We start from the raw sequence: 17,859 nt of genomic DNA, 5'->3' as shown, positions 1-17,859 counted from the left end.
GGTATATGAACAAATTGGGCCACCGGCACGGGAGCTGGTCGTCCGGCGGCAGCTGCTGCTGCGACTGCAGCTGCAGTGGGCATATCAGGGTGCACTTCCCTCATTGGGTACCCCTTGTCATATACATTGAGAACATCTTCCCTGGCTCTGACACAAATGCGTACTCCCTCATTTATGCTGTTATTATCAAGAATACAAGCCACACTGTCCCGCCATAATTGGTATAATTCTTGTTCATAAGGGAGAGGGGTAGAATCTGTAATACAAGACTTCCAATCCCTCTCCAATTTTTCAATCATATACTGTAGTGCTAATTGCTGTCCAAAATGTGACATCTGTTGTATTGTGTCCATAATATCGGTGTGGGTGTAAATAGGATGTGACATCCAGTTCTCTGACTGATTCTTGATAACCTGTTTTTCCCCATCCCCAATAGTGGAATGGGTACTAGGGGGCGAAATCGACTTAATAGGTGTGCTCCATATGGGTGAAAGTGAGTGTGTGGCTCTGCACTGTCGGCGTTGTCCATTTGGGGTATTAGGGGCAGGGGACATTATTGGTAACCTTGCAATGCTGGCTGGTAGTGGTGGGGCAGGTGGCGGAGGGATTAGGACTTGGGCTATTGGGGTAGCTTGGGCTAGAGGCTGTGGTGGTTGTGGCACATGCTGCTGTAGTGGTGCACCTGGATTTCCCAAATTGTGCCCTTGCCCTTGCTGCTGTTGCTGTGCCCCCATGATAGGTTAGGCTACTGCAGGGGGTGTGTAAGGTGGAGGTGCAGTAGGGCTATTATCTAATAGCTGTAGCATTACCTCATCTTCCTCTAATGCATGTTTGGTTTCTGTTGGCTTTGATACATAACTTCCCTCCACCTGAGCCCTATGGACTCTATCTTCAGATTCAATCCCTTTCTGGGTTTGGGACTGGTGATAAAGGGCGGCCTTTTGCATGATGGTTCTCCTATTTTCCCTCTCTATCAGTTTATCTGATTTAATTTTTCTTTTATTGGCTTCCATTTCCCATTTTCTGTACACCTCAAACATATGTTGTCTAGCCTTTTTATGAAACAAACATTCCTGTAGGTAGGTTAGTTTCTTTAAATCAAAAGACCCATCCTCTGGCCACTGGAGGTCAGGACAATGTCTAGTATATCTGTGCCATATGCTATTATACAAATTATTCTCTAAACCATAATCCTTTAACATGTCCCACCCTGGTGTTCCCTCTTTTGGGATCGGTTGCTTTTTATCTAAACGTGGCACATGATTTCGGCGAAAACAAAGACATAACCCTTGCCAACATTTCTTATTTCCCATATCTAACCTTTTAAATTTTCAAAAGACAACACACACACCAAATCTCAAAATGCAACATGTACCAAAGAAACCCTTGTTCAAATGTGCACCAAAGAAAACCTTTTTCAAATGTGCACCGAAGAAGAAAAAAAACCCTTTTTTCAAATATTTACCAACTTACAAATTGCTCCAGGCCTGGGCAAATTACTCAAACAAGAAAAACACGTGTAATACAAATTGTCAAATGGTACCTTGTACAAATGCAAATTTACCAAGAACTAGTCATTCCCAAAAATGATAAGTTATCCAAAAACAATTATTTCTCTCAAATGCAAGTTAAAGCAGACAAATAGCCAGCGAGGAACAGTCTTACCTGACTATCTGCTTTTTTCCTGGATTTCTCTCCGGCCGCCCGTGTCAGACTAATCAGTCAAGATAAACACCTATGTTTCAGGGACTTCGCTGGGACATCATGAGAAAGCGGGGAGAGGCCTGCCCGGTGGATAAGATGCAGCTGCTTTTGAAACTAAGTCTTTGTGCAGGGGCCCCTGGAATCTACACCTCCGGAACGGCGTCCCCCCACTGGCAGCACGTCTCGTGACAGAGCTACTGAAGATATCCACTGGAAGGTCCCTGTTCGGGCGCCAAATTGTCAAATGCACATATTTGCAGATACTTACAAATGCATTTACAAAGGAGTTTTTTTGACACGGAGAGCCGGAGTGAAAAAAAACAATGACCAAAGGTCTGTTTATTTTTGCTGCAGCAAAGAGGACAGGTTTACCACTGGCATCCCAGGCCCGAAGTAAAGTGTGCTAGCATAAAGCGTTTAACAGTGATATTTATACTCATACATCAAAGGATACATAAAATGTGTAAATAATGATATACGTCATACAGATATTTTAAGGAGTTAATCAGTTTCCACACACTGGTTCCATTCCCAGCTTTGTCCTTGCCTCCCTTCTGCAGCTGCCTGACTCCCCACATTCTTGAGACCCTTCAAAGGATTACGTGGTTCAAAGGTATAGATATCAGCCTTTCCCTCCCCAAAATACCACAGCCGAGGTCAGTTAGTTATTTGAACACACAATTATGAGTACAGTGCCCCAGTTAGGGAAAGAAACCAGCTGCAAGCCTATGGCGTGGAACCAGGCTTATTTTACCTAAACAAATATACATAAGATAACATATGTGATAGACAGTGCGTTCAGAGACAACAAAAGCTCAAACTTACACGTGTAAAAGAAACGAAGCAATTCAAAATGGATTCTAACAGTAGCTGAAAGAGCACTACATACATTAGACCTCAAAAGAGCACTAATGTACTACATTGACAGAACAAAACTAATTAGAAAAACAAAACCACTATTTATTGCCTTTCAAAAACCTCATACAGGAAATCCAATTTCAAAACAAGGCATTGCTAGATGGATAGTTAACTGTATTCAAACCTGCTATCTTAAAGCAAAGAGAGAGCTGCCTATTACACCAAAGGCACACTCAACCAGAAAGAAAGGGGCTACCATGGCCTTTCTAGGAAATATTCCAATGAACGAAATATGTAAGGCAGCAACATGGTCTACGCCTCATACATTTACCAAGCACTACTGTGTAGATGTGTTAACTGCACAACAAGCCACAGTAGGTCAGGCTGTACTAAGAACATTATTTCAAACTACTTCCACTCCTACAGGCTGAACCACCGCTTTTGGGGAGATAACTGCTTACTAGTCTATGCACAGCATGTGTATCTGCAGCAACACATGCCATAGAACGGAAAATGTCACTTACCCAGTGTACATCTGTTCGTGGCATGAGTCGCTGCAGATTCACATGCGCCCACCCGCCTCCCCGGGAGCCTGTAGCCGTTTAGAAGTAGATCTTGAACATTTGTACATTTGTAAATATATTACTTTAACCTTTATTATGTACATACGTATTCATTCCATTGCATGGGCACTATTACTAACATACACAACTCCTACCTCACCCTCTGCGGGGAAAACAATCTAAGATGGAGTCGACGCCCATGCGCAATGGAATAGAAATGGGAGGAGTCCCTCGGTCTCGTGACTCGAAAAGACTTCTTCGAAGAAAAACAACTTGTAACACTCCGAGCCCAACACCAGACGGCGGACTGTGCCTAGCATGTGAATCTGCAGCGACTCATGCCACGAACAGATGTACACTGGGTAAGTGACATTTTCCATATATATATATATATATATATATATATATATATATATATATATATATATATATATATAGTTATATATATATATATATATATATATATATAGTTCCACAAACGAACAGATAACCAAAGCGTAAAGATACAGTACGTGATCCCTGCTCCTTGGGAGGAAACAAAAGACAACAAGCATTTGCAATGCAGAGGGTCTCACGTTTGCCCGAGTTAGAGCTATTAGCTGTGTAAACTGCTAACCAGACTTTTCTTGCCACATAAACTGAAAATGAACAGTAACAGTTTCACATAAGCGAGCTGACTGCCGCTGTGAACAAAAGGAAACATAAGTTCGCTTGCAGTCAAATGTATTGGCAAAAATGCAGGTATCCATGTAACCGGCAAAAGTGCAATTATCCATGTAACAGGGTCGATGCCATGCAAAGCACACACTACTGCCCAGCGAGCTCACGCTGCCTACAAAATAAAAAGAAAAAGTAGTCCAAAAACCATACAGAAAATATGGAGCCTCGTTTGTTTTAAGTAGTTGCACTCGAGAAGGGCTAAATACCGGTAAAGGCATGACGTATGCATTCCTTTCACTAATTAAATCAAGCTAATTTTAAAAGGCCAGCCCACAAACCAACCAAACTGATGGGCATGACATGGGTGTGGTTACAAGCCCATAGAGAGATTACAACAGGAACAGAGCGCTTTGCGTGCTCGACCCTAAAAAGGAGGGACAAAGAGAAAGGATTGACCACTAGCAAATAAGGACACTGAAACAAACATATGAAGAACAGTGGGTGGGTTGTAAGCCTACAAAGCTTATACAAAAGTCACAAAGCTCAACCTAAAAAAAGATGAGCGACGGATTTGAAGGGAACTCCATAAAAAAGAATTAAAATGGAGGCAGGCTGCAAAAGCACAGCACATCCTGGTTTCTGGTTTACAGCCTGTGCCTAAAGCTGAGCCAGAGTTACCAGTTGCCCTTCCCAAAGGGAATAGAATAGTTCTAGGGAAGGCTAACTAGAAGGGAAAGAAAGATATGCAACTTATGGAAGAGGGAGGCCTCCCTAAGGTGGGACAGGAAAGTCCCCTGCATGGTATACATTTGTGTTCCCCTATCCTGAGTGCTATGGTGCATTTAGTTGATAGCTAGATTTTTGATACTGGCCTTAGCATCTCCCTAAACTAGTGAGGCCTAGGCCTGTCCCTTGACATGAGCGAGGTTTTGGGCTTAAACTGTAAACTGGAGGGGCTCACCATGTGACCCTTTATTGTACTGACAGTGGACTCTTGTCCTTGATCTGGATTAGGTGCACAGAGCCTTAGTGGGAGCATACCATGATTTATGATACCATAGTTTTGGCCAAACCTTATCTCTCAACGGATTGGAGGCCTTTTAGCCTACTGGTGTAAAGTTTCACTTCAGTGCACTAACCCAGATCCTTTTGCTAGAGTTTGCTGTGCTTCACCCTTGAGGGTTGAGGTATTTTGCCTTTGATGTCCTAGGGTGCATCCAAGTATCCCTTGTTGCACTTGGGTGTCAGTGGTAGCGATGGTGAGCAGTCAAAGGCTTCTAAGGGAGGTAATGTGAGGGTGCATCAGACTCAGAACTTATCATTCATACCACAGTTCGGTGTAGGAATGTACCACCCAGTGCTTAGTTTGGGCAATTGTCAGTGCTGCATCTTTCTCCTGCTTCCTCCCGGCTCTCCTTGTACTGTGCGCTCTGCTGCGACTCTTGGCTTTCCCTTTGATACCCCTGAAGCTGCTTTTGTGACCCTTGAACTCGGAGGTGGCACAAACAGTGCCACAACACATGGGTGGCTGTGCTAATAGTGATTAATAGTCTGTTATTGACTATTAGTGCAATAAATTAATGCAGCAGCTTTGAAACAGGATCTTCACTGTCAGCTGAGGTAAGTAAAACAAAATGAGCATGTGTGAGTCCGAGTGAAAAAGCGTGAGAGTAAGTGAGGGAGAATGGGCGACAGTGAGTGTAACTAAGAAAGAATGAGTCTGAGCGAATTTAAGTCAACATTAGTAAGAGAGTAAGCTTGAACGGAAGTGGTGGCGAGTAGCAAAATATGAGTTAGTGGAAATAAGTGAGTGTGAATGAATGGGTCTGAGTGCGAAGGAGTGTAAAAGTGAGTAAGTATTAGCGAGTGAAAGAGGTAGAGCAAATGGGGGAGAGTCAGTACTAATGAGTGAGTGCAAGTGAGTGAGTAGAAATGATTTTGTTAGCGAATGTACTTGAGGGCAAGTGAAAATGTGTTATATTTGTTAGTCTGCAGTAGGCCGTGGCATACTCTAAGTAATACTTGGCTTTTAGAAGCTCCCAGACAAAACGCTGGTGTTCAGGAGCAAATCCCTAGCGTGACGGGCACCTGTGACTCAATACTGGCATACTAAAGGTAGTACTTGGTTTATGGCCCCATGGCAAAATGCTGCTGTGGCCCTACTGGAGTGTGGCGCTGGGGATGTCAACATTGGCAAAATGCTGGCCCTGACTTAATAAATGTAATTTTTGACTGAAAACTGTGTGACCAAATGTAGGCCCTGGTACAGTGCCGCTATATTTTTTAAATATGGGAGAGCCAAAGCACATTTCGTTAATTAAAAAAAAAAAATGGAACCGGGTGAACTCATGGAAAGTATGAGATTTTATTGGCCTGCTACTCTGGGCAAGTACCTTACTGTTTAATGAGTACCCTTTCGTTGCCCGTGGCTTTATAACCAGTTTATGTGAAAACTGTGTTTTTAAAAGACACAGTTGATATAATTTTTTCAAATTTCTCTGGAAGTTGGAGGAGACCAATCCCCACTGCTCTTCGCTGAGCCCCGCCCCTTTCCAGATAGCTACAATTTAGGGCACATATTACATCCACCACTCTCAAGGATCATCAGTCGCTGCTGCAAACAGTGACTTGATGAGCACAGTTGAGGTTACAGTTTCCGCAGAGACTTGGACATTACACTTCAGGTTTTCTACAATAATTCTGGTTAAATACTGCAATGCATACTGCACTGAGTAAACATTTTAGAAACCGTTTGGTGCCTTGTTTCCCTATTGTGCATGCATTGAAAATTGTTTGAATGGACCCTTCACCTCTAAAAGATATTGCCATGCAAAACATCCTAAATCAAAATGTATCCACAAGGAAAACTTGATTATGGTTAAGAAATAGGTCTTTTACAATGACTACATCTGGACATTGCTAGATGTGAAATATCTCTGCTTCTTTCTGTGATTTATCAATGCATTTCTTGTTGCTGTTTACACTGGGAAACTATTAAATCGTGGCAGTTTGCAATCAAACTAATGTAGGTTCCCAGTGCTGTTCTTTGTTTTCTGACAGTGTGTCCTCCTCAGAAAAAAAGCACCTTTTCCATGTAACACAAAGAAACAAGTAGGGTTTCCATGCACATGATGGCAGAACCCTCATAAAGCTGCTATCTAAAACGGGCATTCGTGGGTTATGTTAAACATGCAATTATTGTGGAACTGTTGCAGTGACGACTGTGTGATGTTATCAGGTTTAAAAACGGGGCACTTCCAGGGTAGGTTCGGGGTCATCGACCATATGTCACTTCTGCTACCCCAGGCATTTTGGTGCATAGAAATCCACGCAATTGTGTCGATTTCAAAAAAGAAAGTCTGAATGAAAGGATAGATGAAGTAGAATGAAGGAAGATGAGGAGTGTACAGGTTTGAGCAAATGGCGCACATAATGTCTACTTGACAAGACTGTGGCTGTGCCAGGCAGATATGAGGGGACCTGGGAAAACGGGTGCACTTCCAAATTATGTTTTAGAACCGTTTCGATGCTCAGACACAGATGAACCAGATCACTAATGATGTATATACCATCCACGACGGCTGCTCTTAAAGCAACGCGCCTTACTGCTGGTGCAACGTTAGGGAAAGACCAGCATCCCTCATACAACCAACACAAAAAACAGACGTCGATATTGATTGGCATAGTTCGTGATTAAGGTGTCAATTAACAGCAGTGGAATATGTTTGTGTTGAAGAATGATTTAATTGAATTACTGCTAGTGCTTTGGAATGCTGATTAGGGGTTTGGAACTGGTGATTGTGAACAGTGATTAAGCTTTCACGTGCCTGGATAAAGAAGGAAGGCTTTTATCAGCTGTTGAGACTTTGCATTGCTTATCTCGAAATGCCGTCTATAAATCAGGACGAGAGGAGGAAATCTGTGTGTCAGACTATATCACTTTGAAGAGGTAATGTCGAAACGCGTTGTGATGTCTGATGCTTTCTTGAGAAAGAAATAAAAACTAATTTGGCTAGACTCCAGGAGTGCGACGTCTGTGTTTGTGTTAGATGGAGATATATATATTATTTATGATCTTGCATTTATGCTTGTAGTTAATTCCACAAATGAGACACCTAAATTACCTAAAAATGTTTGTTTATTCTACTCCACTAAATGCATGCAATTTCAGAAATGCATGAAGGTTTTTATTTTTAGCACAAATAAATGTTAGGTGAAAATTGATGGGCCTAAACAAAATGTTCTAAAGGGCAGAGTAATGGATAAATGTAAGCATAATTGAAACAAGCATTTGCAATGCAATGGTCCTCACGTTTCCTCGAGTTAGAGCTATTCGCGTTGTAAACTTCTAATCAGACATTTCTTGCCACATAAACTGAAAATAAAAATATAAATATAACCGTTTCACATAAGCGAGCCCACGGCTGCAAAGCAAACTCAGAAAAGGAAACAGAAGTTAGGTTGCAGTGAAACATATCTGCAAAAGAGCAATTATCTATGTAACAGGATCAATTTCATCCAAAGCGTGCAACTACTGCCAAGCGAGATCGCACTACCTATGACACAAAGAGAAAAAGTAGTCCAGAAATCATACGGAAAACATTGAGCCTCGTATGTTTTCAGTAGTTGGCTGGTGTGCTCGAGGAGGGCTAAACTCTGGAAAAAACATGACGTGTGCATGTCTTTCACTAATGAAATTAAGCAAATTGTGAAAGGCAAGCCCACGAACCAACCAAACTCATGGGCATGGTTACAAGCCCATAGAGGCATAGCAACAGGGACGGAGCGCTTTCTAATTGAAGTGTGTGCAGCGGTGACCAGAAATAGACCACAGTTGTGTCTTCGAGCAACATGTGTGTGCCTCTGGGGAATCAATGGGAAGAATTTGTTTTAGCAAGTGCGCCCTGAAAAATGCAGGGGTTTACAAACATGCCCCATTCCAAGTTCATATTCTGTCATCATGAGGATGTGAGGAAAACAATATTTGATGTTTTGGGTCAATGCTAGAAATGAGGCATTAATAATCACAGCTTGGTTTTTAAACTGCTTCATACCCTATTCCTGCCATTTCCAGTCATTAGGCATAACGTGTTATTGCCCATGTTAATGACACTCGATTTATCCATCTCCCTTCCTTGGATTCGGCATCATGTCACTGAGATCACTCCATGTTTCACTGGTGTGATTGTAACTTCGTTCACCCTGGCTACAGTGATAGACATCGTTCTTGAAGTGAATCAGTTGTGAGTAGATGTTTGCATGGGGTTGGCTGGCATAGGTCATTAAAAGACGAGTAAACTTACCATGAATTTCAAGTATTGCATACGCATGTGGTTTAAAGAAGTTATATTTGTATTTAATCATGAAATGTATTTAGGAAATGTAAGTGTAGTGAGCATAAATGCGTCTATTTACCTAAAAGTATACAAGCTAATTCCCCTTCCCTACTGATAGTGACTCACCGCAGTTGCTATGATGGTATTTTTCTCAGGCTGCACTCGTGTAAGTGCTGAACCGTGCCTCAGGCCCACCGTCTCCTTTCCTGCGCAGAAAACATAAAATGTGTAAAAAAGTGGTTGTTTTTGAAGTGGTGAGAATGTGTTAAAATCTGCTGTTCTTCTACTCCTCAGGACTTACGGTCACTCTGATAGAAGCCTCCACAGACAAGGATGCAGATGTACAGGAGCAGATCTACAACTCTCTGTGCTACATGGGCGAAACGGAGCCTGAGCAGGTCTTGCTGGCATGTGTTGAGTACCTGCGGAACAATGACAAGGTATGTTCTCCTGTGATAATTTCAATGAGCAGCGCCCATTAAAAATTCTGTCCGTGACATTGAGAATGTTTAATACATTCAAACATAGTACGACTTAACCATCCCTTGGAAAAGGATTGGGAGGGGAAAAAAATAATAATCTGCATTCTTAGTCACTCAGTTTGTCTCCCTCCGACGATAGTATATCAGAATAGCACTAAAAACCCCAAACTCTCCTTCCTAGGTAATTACTGAAGTGAGCAAACATTGTTGCAATTCTTCACTTTCCCCTTATGTACTCCGATTGTTGAAGAAGGCTGTAAGTGGCTTTCCCAAATGTGTTTTCTTCATTCATGAAGTAATTAGCAAGTCTTCAACACGGCTTTGATGTACCTTCCCCTTCCTGCTGACCTCTCCCAAAACTGAACAGTTTTTTCACATGCAATTCGTTGTTTCCTTTCCTTTTTATATTTTGTAGCGAAAGTAGTACATTTTTTCTTACATTTGTCCTAGCATTATCAAATCCAATAGGCCAGTTTTAATGTGCTAAACAGGATTTGTGAACACACACTCTCTCTCTCCGTGCAACATGAGTATGTACATGTCTGTGCTTCTCCTTACCAGTGCTGCAAGAAGTCTAGAAAATGTTGTACAATTGTAAATATTTAACAAAACTGTTTATTTCCGAATGTACTAAATATTTTACCTAAAAACAAGTCTACCATAGAAGCATGCAATTCCATATCTTTTACTCAAGTACATAAAAAACAATAGTTCTTTCCGTGCTAAAGACGGGACAGATGTCGCTGTCTTGAACAATGACCTAGGCCCATATTACAGATAGGGCGCAATCTCCATACCTGCGCCACAGCGCACCTTAAAGCAGGTGCACAAAGGGGCAAACAAGGAAAGCACGCCCCGTCAGGGAGAATGCGCTGACCGTAGCGGCAGTCACAAACATGCTCTGCCCCCATGGCAGTGCACTCAAGAGAAACATGGATCAGCTGTTTAAAAACTGCTCCTTGTTTCTTTGTGCAGGTGGCAACCCACCTGCAGTTTTAAAAGGAATAACATATCCTTGCAGGCGGGCGCAGTGGTGACTGGTCCTGCCTGCCAGGGGATGTCTTGGGAGGAGTGGGCCATTGTGGGTCCATGAGACCCAGTCATCTTTTTTTTTTTCTTTGTAGTTTTACATAATAAAAACATAGCAATGAAACAAGTTACAAACAGGGCGTGTGCCACATGAGGTGGGTGGCCCACCAGCTTTTACAATAATACAATTTACACATTTTACACCTTTTGGGTGACAAAGGAGGTCTGTTGCTGAGACCCGTCATGAGAGCCCCCCCTTCCGTGCTGATCTGAGGGCTCTTCCCATCCCATGTGGCCCGTCTTCCTCAGAGACAGTGTTGTCGTTGTCCCAGTCTTCAGTGTCCTGGTCAGGGTCCACAAGCCTATCCCAAGTGTTGCCATGTCTGGATGTCCTCCACCACCTTGGCGTTGCATCTAGTTAATTTATTATGGGTTTCCTCTGCTAATGACCATTCAGCCACATCCCTGTGCTAGGAGTGTGCTGTCCCATCCACATGATGTCCACCCTGCGACTGGCGAGCACCAATGCTAAACGTAGAAATCTGTATGCCATCTTCCGGCCTTTATGCCTTTTGATGTTGGCTACTAAGCAGCTTTACAGAGTTGCCACCGCCGGCAGAGAGGTGACCCGCCTCAGTACATCTTTTACCTGGCCCCAGAAGGCCCGCACCGCAGTGCCAGGCCAAATGTATGAAGTCTGCTCCCATGTGGCGATAGTGGTGGCGTGTATCAGGTAGGTATGGTGTAAAAAGTTGTGAATTGACCAATTTTTTTTTTTTTAAACTGAGTTTCTCTGAAACCAGGTAAATAACACCCAGGTCACACTAGCAATGGGAATCCGCTGCCACAGTAAGAGGAAGATAATTCTTACCATACATCATCAGACCTTACTTCAGAAGATTTTAAAAAGTGTCTCATGCTAGGGGGGTGGTTGTCCACCAGGGACAAAGCCAGCTTCTGCTAAACAATATTTACATTTAAGTTTTCATTTTAGAAGGACAATCGGGTAATCTGTGATTTTTACATGCATATGGTAAGTGGTATTATTAGTTGATGGACTGAACAGCTAGACTTGTTTGTTTCCTTCCGTGGCTGTTGCAGGGATCACATTTTAGTGCTCTATTTTAGTGTTCCCTCTTAGGTTTGCATCCTTTTAAGATGGTGTTTTTTGCATGTTTTCACTAACTCAACAAAATGCCATGTACACATTTCATTTAGCCAGACGTAGTTCTGTAGTCTGCACAGTTAGTTTCAGGGACAGATACTGGCACACTATGCCCTTGCTTTGTTTAGTGCTCATAGGAGACAACTCTTTACCCAAGAGTTGTTTTTGTGCATCTCTTGTTGAGTATAAGGCCGGTGTTTTATTACTTAAACAATGCCTGGTCTGAACTCAGACGAAAGACACTTCACACCAGAATGATGGAGAGTTGTGAATGAAAATGCAGCCCTATTAGCCCACCGAGAAAGGGTGCATTTGTTAATGCACTGAGGCCTGCTTTCTGATAAATGAGCCAAGGTATGAAGTTAGATCATCCATCTAAGTCTGGCAGAATGCTCTTGCTAGTATAGGGCTCTTAGTGTCACGTAGGATTACCTTCAGGTGCAAAACAATATGGTTGAATTGTTTGTGTTTTTACCATTCTAATAATGCTTGTTGCAGCAATGTCTGATAGTTCATGTTTCTGATGGATACAACTACCTGTGGATTCCTCCCCTTTTGAATTCTCCCAGTGCGCCAGTGTAGGAAAGTACCATCTTGCCTGGCATGTTACCCCCATTTTTCACTGTATATATGTTGTTTTAGTTGTATGTGTCACTGGGACCCTGCCAGCCAGGGCCCCAGTGCTCATAAGTGTGCCTGAATGTGTTACCTGTGTAGTGACTAACTGTCTCACTGAGGCTCTGCTATCCAGAACCTCAGTGGTTATGCTCTCTCATTTCTTTCAAATTGTCACTAACAGGCTAGTGACCAATTTTACCAGTTTACATTGGCTTACTGGAACACCCTTCTAATTCCCTAGTATATGGTACTGAGGTACCCAGGGTATTGGGGTTCCAGGAGATCCCTATGGGCTGCAGCATTTCTTTTGCCACCCATAGTGAGCTCTGACAATTCTTACACAGGCCTGCCACTGAAGCCTGAGTGAAATAACGTCCACGTTATTTCACAGCCATTTTACACTGCACTTAAGTAACTTATAAATCACCTATATGTCTAACCTTTACCTGGTAAAGGTTAGGTGCAAAGTTACTTAGTGTGAGGGCACCCTGGCACTAGCCAAGGTGCCCCCACATTGTTCAGGGCCAATTCCCCGGACTTTGTGAGTGCGGGGACACCATTACACGCGTGCACTACATATAGGTCACTACCTATATGTAGCTTCACAATGGTAACTCCGAATATGGCCATGTAACATGTCTATGATCATGGAATTGCCCCCTCTATACCATCCTGGCATAGTTGGCACAATCCCATGATCCCAGTGGTCTGTAGCACAGACCCTGGTACAGCCAAACTGCCTTTCCTGGGGTTTCACTGCAGCTGCTGCTGCTGCCAACCCCTCAGACAGGTTTCTGCCCTCCTGGGGTCAAGCCAGGCTTGTCCCAGGATGGCAGAACAAAGGACTTCCTCTGAGAGAGGGTGTTACACCCTCTCCCTTTGGAAAATGGTGTGAAGGCAGGGGAGGAGTAGCCTCCCCCAGCCTCTGGAAATGCTTTCATGGGCACATTTGGTGCCCATTTCTGCATAAGCCAGTCTACACCGGTTCAGGGACCCCTTAGCCCTGCTCTGGCACGAAACTGGACAAAGGAAAGGGGAGTGACCACTCCCCTGACCTGCACCTCCCCTGGGAGGTGTCCAGAGCTCCTCCAGTGTGCTCCAGACCTCTGCCATCTTGGAAACGGAGGTGCTGCTGGCACACTGGACTGCTCTGAGTGGCCAGTGCCACCAGGTGACGTCAGAGACTCCTTCTGATAGGCTCCTTCAGGTGTTAGTAGCCTATCCTCTCTCCTAGGTAGCCAAACCCTCTTTTCTGGCTATTTAGGGTCTCTGCCTCTGGGGAAACTTTAGATAACGAATGCAAGAGCTCATCAGAGTTCCTCTGCATCTCTCTCTTCACCTTCTGCCAAGGAATCGACTGCTGACCGCGCTGGAAGCCTGCAACACTGCAACAAAGTAGCAAAGACGACTACTGCTACTCTGTAACGCTGATCCTGCCGCCTTCTCGACTGTTTTCCTGGTGGTGCATGCTGTGGGGGTAATCTGCCTCCTCTCTGCACTAGAAGCTCCGAAGAAATCTCCCGTGGGTCGACGGAATCTTCCCCCTGCAACCGCAGGCACCAAAGAACTGCATCACCGGTACCTTGGGTCTCCTCTCAGCACGACGAGCGAGGTCCCTTGAATCCAACAACTCTGTCCAAGTGACTCCCACAGTCCAGTGACTCTTCAGTCCAAGTTTGGTGGAGGTAAGTCCTTGCCTCCCCACGCCAGACTGCATTGCTGGGAACCGTGACTTTTGCAGCTACTCCGGCCTCTGTGCACTTCCGGCGGAAATCCTTTGTGCACAGCCAAGCCTGGGTCCACAGCACTCTAACCTGCATTGCACGACTTTCTAAGTTGGTCTCCGGCGACGTGGGACTCCTTTGTGCAACTTTGGGGGAGCACCGTTTCACGCATACTCGTAGTGCCTGTTTCTGGCACTTCTCCGGGTGCTGCCTGCTGCTGAGAGGGCTCCTTGTCTTGCTCAACATCCCCTCTGTCCCCTGACGCAATTGGCGACATCCTGGTCCCTCCTGGGCCATAGCAGCATCCAAAAACACTAACCGCACGATTTGCAGCTAGCAAGGCTTGTTGGCGGTCTTTCGGCGGGAAAACACTTCTGCACGACTCTCCACGGCGTGAGGGATCCGTCCTCCCAAGGGGAAGTCTCTAGCCCTTGTCGTTCCTGCAGAAACCTCAGCTTCTACTGTCCAGTAGCAGCTTCTTTGCACCCACAGCTGGCATTTCCTGGGCATCTGCCCATCTCCGACTTGCTTGTGACTTTTGGACTTGGTCCCCTTGTTCCACAGGTACCCTCGACTGGAAATCCATTGTTGTTGCATTGCTGGTTTGTGTCTTTCCTGCAGAATTCCCCTATCACGACTTCTTTGTCCTTTGGGGAACTTTAGTGCACTTTGCACTCACTTTTCAGGGTCTTGGGGTGGGCTATTTTTCTAACCCTAGCTATTTTCTAATAGTCCCAGCGACCCTCTACAAGGTCACATAGGTTTGGGGTCCATTCGTGATTCGCATTCCACTTTTGGAGTATATGGTTTGTGTTGCCCCTATCCCTATGTGTCCCCATTGCATCCTATTGTAACTATACATTGTTTGCACTGTTTTCTAAGTCTATACTGCATATTTTTGGTATTGTGTACATATATCTTGTGTATATTTGCTATCCTCATACTGATTGTACACTCTGAGATACTTTGGCATATTGTCATAAAAATAAAATACCTTTATTTTTAGTATATCTGTGTATTGTGTTTTCTTATGATATTTTGCAAGTGACACTAGTGGTACTGTAGGAGCTTCACTCGTCTCCTAGTTCAGCCTAAGCTGCTCTGCTAAGCTACCATTATCTATCAGCCTATGCTGCTAGACACCCTATACACTAATAAGGGATAACTGGGCCTGGTGCAAGGTGCAAGTACCCCTTGGTACTCACTATAAGCCAGTCCAGCCTCCTACATTGGTTGTGCAGCGGTGGGATAAGTGCTTTGAGACTACTTACCACTCTTGTCATTGTACTTTTCATAAGAGAAAAATATACAAAACAAGCTCAGTGTGTGTACACATAACTAAAAAGTTTTGCATTTCCTCTTTTCACTCTTTTCTAAGTGCTGAAAAGTACTTCTAAACTTTCTAAAAGTCCTTAAAAGTTTAAAAAGTTTTTTTTTCTGTCTTTCTAAAAGCTCTGAAAACTTTCTTCACTTTTTCTATCACTTTAACTCTCTCTAAAAATGTCTGGCACAGGCCAAAATGTTGATCTGTCCAAACTTGCATATGATCACCTTAGCTGGAAAGGAGCAAGGAGTCTCTGCATAGAGAGAGGTTTGAGTGTAGGGAAGAATCCTTCCTTGGAATTATTGCTTAACATGCTTAGAGAACAAGATAAGGCCAAAAGGGCCCCATCTGTTGAAAAAGTAGCTAATGGTTCCCAATCTGATCCTGGGACTCCCCAAGGAAAAGATTCAGAAAAGAAACTTCCCAGCCTGCCCATTACTAGACAGTCTAGCATAGTTGGTAATGATGAGTCACACCATACAGATAGTGTTGTCTCACATCATAGCAAGAGCATTCATTCTCACCACAGTAGAAGTGATGTTTCCGTTAACCAAGCTGTTAGGGTGGCTTCTGTAAGGGACAGGTCTCCTTCTGTCCATTCTCACCATACTTCTGTTTCAAGGCATGTCCCTCCCACCCACCCTGATGACAGATTGTTAGAAAGGGAGCTCAATAGATTGAGAGTGGAACAAACCAGACTGAAGCTCAAGAAGCAACAGCTGGATTTGGAAAGACAGACCTTAGAAGTAGAGAAGGAGAGGCAGAAGTTGGGTTTAGAAACCCATGGTGGCAGCAGCAGTATTCCCCATAGTCATCCTGCAAAAGAGCATGATTCCAGGAATCTGCACAAGATAGTTCCCCCTTATAAGGAGGGGGATGACATTAACAAGTGGTTTGCTGCACTTGAGAGGGCCTGTACTGTACAGGATGTCCCTCAAAGGCAGTGGGCTGCTATCCTATGGCTATCATTTAGTGGAAAAGGTAGGGATAAGCTTCTTACTGTGAAAGAAAGTGAAGCCAATGATTACAAAGTTCTTAAGAATGCACTCCTGGATGGTTATGGCTTAACCACTGAACAGTACAGGATAAAGTTCAGAGAGACCAAAAAGGAGTCTTCACAAGACTGGGTTGATTTCATTGACCATTCAGTGAAGGCCTTGGAGGGGTGGTTACATGGCAGTAAAGTTACTGATTATGAAAGCCTGTATAACTTGATCCTGAGAGAGCATATTCTTAATAATTGTGTGTCTGATTTGTTGCACCAGTACTTGGTGGACTCTGATCTGACCTCTCCCCAAGAATTGGGAAAGAAGGCAGACAAATGGGTCAGAACAAGGGTGAACAGAAAAGTTCATACAGGGGGTGACAAAGATGGCAACAAGAAGAAGGATGGTAAGTCTTCTGACAAGGGTGGGGAAAAATCTAAAAATGAGTCTTCATCAGGCCCACAAAAACACTCTGGTGGGGGTGGTGGGCCCAAATCCTCTTCTAATCAGAACAAAGAAAAGAAACCATGGTGCTATTTATGTAAAATAAAAGGCCATTGGACAACAGATCCCAGTTGTCCAAAGAAAAGCACCAAGCCTCCTACCACTACAACCCCTACTGCTACACCTAGTGACCCTACTAATAGCAGTGGTGGTGGGAGCAAACCTACTAATAGCCAATCCAAGGGAGTAGCTGGGCTCACTATTGGTAACTTAGTTGGGGTTGGTCTTGTTAGGGAGACCACAGAGGCTGTGTTAGTCTCTGAGGGGGCTATTGATTTAGCCACCTTAGTTGCTTGTCCCCTTAATATGGATAAGTACAAGCAGCTACCCCTAATAAATGGTGTTGAGGTTCAGGCCTACAGGGACACTGGTGCCAGTGTCACAATGGTGATAGAGAAACTGGTCCACCCTGAACAACACCTACTTGGTCACCAGTACCAAGTAACCGATGCTCACAACAACACACTTAGCCACCCCATGGCTGTTGTAAATCTCAACTGGGGGGGAGGTTACTGGTCCAAAGAAGGTTGTGGTAGCCTCAGAGTTACCTGTAGACTGTCTACTAGGAAATGATTTGGAGACATCAGCTTGGTCAGATGTGGAGTTGGAGGCCCATGCAGCAATGCTGGGCATCCCAGGGCATATTTTTGCTTTAACCAGGGCTCAGGCCAAAAAGCAAAAAGGACAGGGAAGCTTGGATCCTGGAACAATGGACCAAGTGCTCCCTAAAGCTAGGGCTAGTAGAAGTAAAGAACGTCCTACTATCCCTCCCTCTACAGTGGATTCAACTTCTGAGGAAGAAGAATTTCCACCCTGTGCAGAACCTACACCAGAGGAGCTGGAAGCAGACACTGCTGAGCTTTTGGGTGAAGGGGGGCCTGCCAGGGAGGAGCTGAGTGTGGCACA

At 44.1% G+C, this 17,859-nt stretch overlaps 1 protein-coding gene across 1 annotated transcript in view; it reads left to right on the top strand.

Moving 5' to 3' along the window:
- MROH1 (maestro heat like repeat family member 1) overlaps positions 1-17,859 on the top strand; it is a 1,237,492-nt gene that overhangs the window by 121,716 nt on the left and 1,097,917 nt on the right. The window contains exon 3 of the mRNA XM_069221041.1: positions 9,416-9,561. Within this exon, the coding sequence (XP_069077142.1) occupies positions 9,416-9,561 (146 nt within the window). The remainder of the gene's footprint in view (positions 1-9,415; positions 9,562-17,859) is intronic.

This window comes from Pleurodeles waltl, chromosome 2_2, assembly GCF_031143425.1.
Source record: "Pleurodeles waltl isolate 20211129_DDA chromosome 2_2, aPleWal1.hap1.20221129, whole genome shotgun sequence".
Classification (NCBI taxonomy): Eukaryota; Metazoa; Chordata; class Amphibia; order Caudata; family Salamandridae; genus Pleurodeles; species Pleurodeles waltl.
This window is presented reverse-complemented; position numbering and strand designations above follow the sequence as displayed.